This window comes from Sus scrofa, chromosome 8 (genome assembly GCF_054392235.1).
Source record: "Sus scrofa isolate SSC_HxYL_T2T_F1_AM1 chromosome 8, Sscrofa_HxYL_maternal_Yorkshire_Landrace_v2.0, whole genome shotgun sequence".
Taxonomy (NCBI): Eukaryota; Metazoa; Chordata; class Mammalia; order Artiodactyla; family Suidae; genus Sus; species Sus scrofa.
Genome location: NC_139390.1, coordinates 137,733,197 through 137,741,076, shown reverse-complemented (window position 1 = coordinate 137,741,076; position 7,880 = coordinate 137,733,197). Strand labels below are relative to the sequence as shown.

Genomic DNA, 7,880 nt, shown 5'->3' with positions numbered 1-7,880 from the left:
TTGATGCTATTTATCTGTATATTCCTACATACACCAATACGTCTAAGACTGTGTATACCACTGGTTGCAGTAAAAAAAGATGCAAAAGCCGTTGGTTTAGAAAAGCATTATAAACATTACGACTGTAGTAATCAGTTTATGTTGACTTTTCACATTCACTTTTCTCCTTATAGATCTCGAAGTTCCTTTCCCACTTATGAGGCGGTGGTTTAAACAAAACAAAGCAAAGAAATAGTGACGTATCTCTAGACGTGTGCGGGGAGAGTGATGGTGGCCATGGCTTTCTGTGCTGCAGGAAAAGAGCTGAGGTAACGTTGCCATCTTTTGAACAAGAGGCTGTCATGATGGTGCTGGAGAATTTGCTGGGATAGCAAGGCTTCCTTTTGGTTGCCTGGGTTACTCTTCATATGACTGGATACATAACCTTAAAACTGGCTCTCACAGCTCATCTTCTCCTTCCCACCTGACCCAGGTAGTCCCTCCATACTTGCTCATATCACAAATCAGGAAATGTAGTCAGGTTCTTTTCGTCATAAACTTATTTTTAAAAATAGAATATAAAAAGATGACCTTTAGAGAGTAGAGAGATTCCATACCTCACCATGTAAATATACATTTAAAATTATTAATTGCAATGGAATTTCTCAGAAGTCGGACTTGCTTTATGGTTTGTAATGGAAGTTCTGAAAGACTTCAGACCAAAATAACCAGGAACAATTTTCCTCTCCCTAAAAGGAGCAGAAACAGACTAGAATATTCAGTCACAGATGAAAATATTATCGTGTTCTCACAGTGATCCATCCACTGCTGCTTGCAGACAAATCCTCTAGAGATTGAAACGAGCCAGCAACTCAGGGTTCCCGACCTCTCCCTCTGAGCAGGGCTCTTGGGTTCATATGCTAAAAGAAAAATAAGAAAATAAGAAAGAAAGAAAGAGGAAAATGAGTCAATTCCTATGGGGCACTCATGCAGCTCAGAAAATGGTATAAAGCCCTAAGATTCCCCGTGCGTCGGGCTCAGTGTGTTTTCCGTCGGTTTGCACGGTCCCAATTCGCGCATGAAACCTGCATGTACACGGCTGTATCATCAGGTGCTTCCCTGACTCCCAAGTCCGTTATTTTGGGCTTTGCCACCAGCTATACCCGTCCTCCCTTTATTCTTTCCTTCTTTTCCTCCCTAGCATTTTCCCTTCAAAGAGGTGAAGTGCCCGTGGGGGAGGAAGCACTTTGTCCTTCACAGAATTTCATTCCCAGGCCATCTCCCAGGGTGAGGCCCCATCAACTCCCTAAGTCAGAGGCTGCTGCTCTTGCACTTACATCCCTGGCTCTTTTGCCTGCTCACAACCAGCGGGGTCATAGTTCCTGCCTCCCTAGTACTTTTCTCGGTTGAAGCCAATGAATATTCCTTGCTATCCTAACTCCATCTCCCTATCTTCAGACAGCTCTGAACTCAAGGCCGAAAATTCTCAGGCTGTACCAGACCAACACTTAGGCTTGGCATCAAAGCACCTTTACTTCTTGTGTCTTACCCTCATATCATGATTTCTGTTAGTGGATTCTTACCTTGTCTCCAAGGGACAATCCCCTTTGCTCTAACTGGCTTCTGTGTAACTTCCTCATCTCATTCTAATATCTATACTGATTAGAATGGTCCCAGCCTGATAGATGCAAACTGTTGCATTTGGAGTGGGTAATCAATGAGATCCTGCTGTATAGCACAGGGAACAATATCCAGTCACTTGTGATGGAACATGATGGAGGATAATGTGAAAAAAAGATAAAATACACACACACACACACACACACACACACACACACACACACACACACACATCTATATATCTGGGTTACTCTGCTGTACAGAACACTGTAAATCAACTATAATGGAAAAAATAAAATCATAAAATTAAAAAAAAAGAGAAGACTAGGAGCAAACCTATTGTCTGATACTATCAAGCTTCCCAACCCATTTTAAGGAAGGAGACCACTCACCAGAGCAATCTCAGGAATCTTAGCCAAGGAAAATGTAGAACTATTATAGGATTTGGGGAAAGGGTAATATATTTAAATGAAGCAGCATTTGAAAGTCTCAAAGCCAAGCTGGACTGTGGCTGAAGGGGTGGACATCAGGCTTGGACTATGAAGTAGACCCAGGCTCCTGTGTCCTTGGAAAGTGCAAAGTTAAGATTGATGTGCACTATTGTATTACAACCCTGCACCTGGGTTGTAAATTGAGACTGACTCTCTGTATCACAATGCCTTAGACCCTCCAGACAAGTGTGGGGGTGTTCTCTGACTCACAAAGCTATAAAGTTAGGCATGCATAAGCAACACTCCTTCATCAAATGGCAGTGGTGTTTACATGATTGGGCTTGATCCCAGAAGGCACAAGTAAGTTGCATGAAGAAGTGGCCCAAAAGCCCATGGTCCTTGCTCATGCTATACCACCTCCTCCTTCCCAGCCTGTGCATATGACCTCAGGGGACATTCCCTATGACCAGCTGACAGAGGAGGAGAAGACGCAGGCCTGGTTTACTGATGGTTCTATGGAACATTCAGGCACCACCCCAAAGCGAACAGTTGCAGCACTACAGCCTCTTAGTGGGATATCCCTTAAGGATAGTGGAGAAAACAAGCCCTCCCAGTGGGCAGGACTTTGGGCAGTGCCCTTGGTTGTTTTGCTTTGGAGGAGAGAAAGACAGGCATGCAACTACATCCTGATTCCTAGGCTGCGGCCATGGCTTGGCTGGATGATCAGGGACTTGGCAGGAACATGACTAGAAAATTGAAGTATGTTGATAGATCCCTCTGAGTGGGCAACGCCATGAAGATATTTGTGTCCTACGTGAATGCTCACCAAAGGGTGATGTCAGCAGAGGAGGCTGATGATAATCAATAGGCTAGGATGACACATTCTGTGGATACCAGTCAGCCTCTTTTCCCAGCCCTCGAGTCATTGCCCAATGAGCTCATAAGCAAAGTGGCCATGATGGCAGGGGTGGAGGTTACACACGGGCTCAGCAACACGGACCCCCTCGCGCCAAGGCCAACTGGCCATGGCCACCATTGAGTACCCAGTCTTCCAGCAACAGATATTAACACTGAGTCCCCATATGGCATCATTCCCCAGGGTGACCTAGTGCAGGTTGATTAACTGAACTACTTCCCTCACGGAAGGGGCAGTGTTTTGCTGTTACAGGAATAGCCACTCTGATTATAATTTGCCCTCTCTGCATACAGTGCTTATGTCAAGACCACCCACAATTTACAGAGTACCTTGTTCACCGATACGATGTTCCATGGGTTCTTCTGATTAGGGGACTCAAACCACAGCAAAAGAAGTGCCACAGTGGACTCATGCTCATGGAACTTACCGGTCTTACCATGTTCTCCACCATCCTAAAGTAGCTGGCTCAATAAAATGGTAGAATGGCCTTTTGAAGACTCAGTGACAAGGCCAGCTAGGCGGCAGTACTTTTCAGGGCTCTGGTAAGGTTCTCTCAGGTAAGGCTCTAAATCAGTGTCCGCTATATGGTGCTCTTTCTGTGACAGCCAGGATTCATGAATCTAGTGACCAAGGGGTGGAAATGGGAGTGGCACCACTGACTATTACCTCTAGTGACCTACTAGCAAAGTTTTTGCTTCTTGTTTCTGTGACTTTATGCTTCGCTGATCCATAGGTCTTAGTTCCAGAGGGAGAAATGCTTCCATCAGGAGACTCAACAAGGATTCCATTGAATTGAAAGTTAATACTGCCACCTGACTACTCGGAGCTCCTGGTGCCTCTGAAATGTCAGGTGAAAAGGAGAGTTATAGTGTCAGCTGGGGTGACTGATCATGACTACCAAGGGGAGACTGAACTGCTCTTCCGCAGTGGAGGTAAGGAGAATGTCGGGAATACAGGAAATCTGTTAGGGTGCCTCTTAGAATTATGATGCCTTGTGATTAAGGTCAGTGGAAAACTAAAACCACCCAATGCAGGCGGGACTACAAATGGCCTAGACCACGCCTGCGGCTTATGGAGATTCCCAGGCTAGGGTCCAATCGGAGCTGTAGCCACCAGCCAGAGCCAGAGCCACAGCAATGCGGGATCCGAGCCGCGCCTGTGACCTACACCACAGCTCACAGCAATGCCGAATCCTTAACCCACTGAGCGAGGCCAGGGATCAAACCCGAAACCTCATGGTTCCTAGTTGGAGTCATTTGCGCTGCGCCACGACGGGAACTCCGAGACATCTCTAATTTGATTCATGTGGATTCTTAAACATATAGATCAAGCCAAGGACTGAAGACAGGAAAATTTCACATGAAACTTCATGCATAGCTAAGCGGCATGTTGCCCGTCTGTGTAATAATCAGTCTTGTCAAAGTGTTGATGGTGATTTTATGCTCCCGGTCATCAAATTCAGATACCCCCGAGTGGCGAAATACAGCTGAGGCAATTGACAAGTCAGAAATCCCGTTTTATCACTCTCCTATTATCCTTTAACATGTTGATGCTGCATTTGGTAATTTTTTTGTATGTAAACATTGTTCTTAGAGAAATGTAATTATCCATAATCTGGTTTGCCAAAAATGACACACCTTTTCAGCAAATGAAAGAGCCACTGGTAAAGGTAAGAATAAAGCATTAGGGAGGAAGTATGCTCCACCGTGTATGTTTGTGTCCAGATATGACAGTCCCTGCCTGGCGTTTCATAGAATCTGAGACGTTTTGACGCCATCACTCCTTTGATCTCATCAGACATGTCCACGAAGGTTTGCACACATCTCTGTTAGGATTGCCGCTAGTCTGTCACGGACAGTAAAGGCGTCTTTTAAAAATTTGTTTTTTAAAAATTATAGTTGATTTACAATGTTGTGCCAGTTTCTGCTGTACGAGATGCATCTTAAAAGACCTTCAGATTGCGTTACTCTTTTTCCAAACCAATCTTTTTCCTTCCACAAATTAAGAGTTGTCTCTTTTGGAATCCTTGTGTTGGCACATGGAGGGTGTAGAAAGGAAGTCCAAGAAGGAAAACTTGGAGAACTGATGCCTGTAATCTATTCGAAGCATTATTTAAGGTTGGCAAAGAAAATGAGGGACATGATGCCCTCAGTGTTATTCATTCTTAGTCTACTAGCAATTTTCTCCAAGATAAGAACATCCTGAGGGCTCCAGATTCGAAAGGAACCAGTTTCTGGGGCAGACTGATATAGCAACCTTTTTCAAATCACCACGTTGTGGGATTGTAAATTCCTAATTTGTCTCCAAATAGCCAGATGAAATTTTCAAATGGTCTCACAAACAGGAGAATTAAAAAAAAATTTTTAATTCATTACCAAGCCTCAAAGCAAAGAATTAATTTAACTACCACTGTGGAGAAGAGAAAGAAATGTTCTTAAAAACTCAAAAATTCTGATATAAAAAAATTACAAGCACGTGTTTACTGAAGATTACAATGGTGAAATTACATGATGAGCTCACAGAGCTGCTTTTTTTAAAAAAATTTTTATTAAAGCATAATTGATTTGCAATGTTTTATCCATTCCTGCTGTACAGCAAAGTGACCCAGTCATACATATATAAATATGCATTCTTTTTCTCATATTATCTTCCATTATGTTCTAGCACAAGTGATTGGATATAGTTCCTTGTGCTGTGCAGTAGGACCTCATTGCTTGTCCGTTCTACACAGAACTGTTCTTAAAGATCCTATTGAGTATTAATGTTCTAAAAGCAGTATGCATCTTAAAGACTTTTTATTATGAAATATAGCACTCTCCTAGAGGCATAGAACAAATGCACAATTTTAACAGCCTTACGAAGCAAACGCGTGTGTACCCGCCATCCCAGTTAGGAAACAGTGCTCTGAGCCCCCCAGGAGCCCCTCCTTGTCCTTCCCCCACCTCCAGGCCCTCCCTGCTCCTGAGGCAACTCAGCCTGATTCTGTAATCACGTCCTTGCTTTTCTTTTTTGCTTCTTTGCTTTTTGCTTTTACCGCCTAAACATGCATACTAAAATACCATCATTTAGTTTTGCTACTTTTTGAACTCTCTCTCTCTCTGTATGTCATACAATATGGTATCTTTGATGTTTATATTCTTTAGCTCAACATTGTTTTTCATTATGTATGTTGCTAAAATTTTGGGGTTTTTTTCACTTTCATGGGTGTACATTTTCTATTATATAAAATGTATGACAATTTGTTGAACATTGTTTATTTCCATTTTTTGGCTCTTGTGAAAAACGCTATTCGGAACACTTTTGTCTGTGTCTTGTGGTGCACACAAGTGTACATTTCTCATGGGTGGATACTTGGGAACAGAATTGCTGGGTTACACATTTGCGTTCACTTAGCATCCTGTCTGACCATTGATCGGCTTCTTTGGTCCTACTTTTTTCTGTGCCAGGCTGAGCTAAATGCTTCTCTTCTGTGCTCCTGTGGCATCCTGTGTATACCTAGATCAATAATGCTCTTATCACAGAGATTGAGAGAATTGCCAACTTTCACTCTAAATCTGTGCTGCCCCATATGGTAATCACTAGCTTTGTGTGGCCATTCAAGTTTAAATTAGTTACAAAATTAAACACCCAGTTCCACAGTTCCCCTAGCCACATTTGAAGACTCAATGACAGTGGATTCTAAAATATGGCACAGATGAACCTATCTACAGAACAGAAACAGACTCACATACATGACTCGTGGTTGTCAAGAGGGAGGGGGAGGGAGTGGGATGGACTGGGAGTTTAGGGTTAGTAGATGCAAACTATTACACTTAAAATAGATAAGCAATGAGGTCCTGCTGTAGAGCAGCGGGAACTCTATCTAATCACTTATGATAGAACATGATGGAAGACAATATGAGAAAAAGAATGTGTATGTATGTATGACTGGGTCACTTGTACAGCAGAAATCGACAGAACATTGTAAATCAACTATGATCATTTTTTTTAAAAGACTCAATGACAAAAGGTTACTGGCCACCACACTGAACCATCCAAATATAAAACATTTCCATGATCCCGGGAAGTTCTGTTGGACATGCTGCTCCGGAAAGCTTGCTCCTCCAGGCGCGGGTTAGGGCTCGTACACCCTCTGTCTCCATCCATGCTCACCACCGCGCCCCACACAGCAGGCTCTTGCGGGGACTGCCCCCAGGGAGGTTTCCCGTCGAGTGGTGAGAACAGAAAATACAAGAGACTGTTAAACGAGGTGGCGAAGCCTGAAAACCTTGAAATAGGGCCCGAGGTAAGAGTCCCTAATGTCCGAGAAACTTGAGGGGAGAGGTCATGTGTGCAGGGCAGACCCGGAGACGGTGAAACGTGCTGCAGCTCACCTACTCCCAGCCTTTAAAGGGAGAGAGTGGAGGAGAGGAAAGGAGACTTCCCTGGAGAGGACTGCGGGACACCTGTGTTACCGCCACTTCCTGTTCACGACACGAAGGCACATAATGAGGGCATGGCTTCTCCCTGGCATGAGCCAAGTGAGAAGGGTACTAAGGAGACCATTCCAGGAGCTTGCGTGTGTCTCCTGGAGATGGGCAACTTCAAGAGTATAAATTCTAGAATCCCTGCTCTGTCATTTGCCGGCTGTGTGACCTTGTGCCAGCTACATAACTTCCAGTTTCTTCATTTATAATTTTGAATCGAGATGGTACCTATCCCACAGGGCTGACCTAAGCGTTAAATGAGACCATCAGTGCAACGTACCAATAAGAGCAACTCAGCTTTCTTTGAGCTGGATCTGCTGATTGGCGAGTTTCTTTTTCTTTAAATCTTTTTAACACGTTCTTAAGTACAGCGGCTCTGGCAGGCAAGCAGAAAATCTGGCTGACCACCAAACATGTGTGCTCTTCATTCTACAATGTAGAGTTTTCTCTGGGATGCCCCCGCCCAGC

At 43.8% G+C, this 7,880-nt stretch overlaps 1 protein-coding gene across 4 annotated transcripts in view; it reads left to right on the top strand.

The window, feature by feature from the left end:
- The first annotated feature begins 173 nt into the window (after window positions 1-173).
- DMP1 (dentin matrix acidic phosphoprotein 1) overlaps window positions 174-7,880 on the top strand; it is a 31,486-nt gene continuing 23,779 nt past the window's right edge. For 2 of the 4 annotated variants that reach the window (XM_005667010.4, XM_084971055.1), the window contains exons 1-3: window positions 174-308; window positions 3,317-3,488; window positions 3,680-3,878. In XM_005667010.4, coding sequence (XP_005667067.1) covers window positions 3,837-3,878 — 42 coding nt within the window. In that variant the 5' untranslated portion in view covers window positions 174-308; window positions 3,317-3,488; window positions 3,680-3,836. Of the gene's footprint in view, window positions 309-3,316; window positions 3,879-7,880 lie in introns of all 4 variants that reach the window. The other 2 variants (XM_005667009.4, XM_021100481.2) reach the window with 2 other exon arrangements.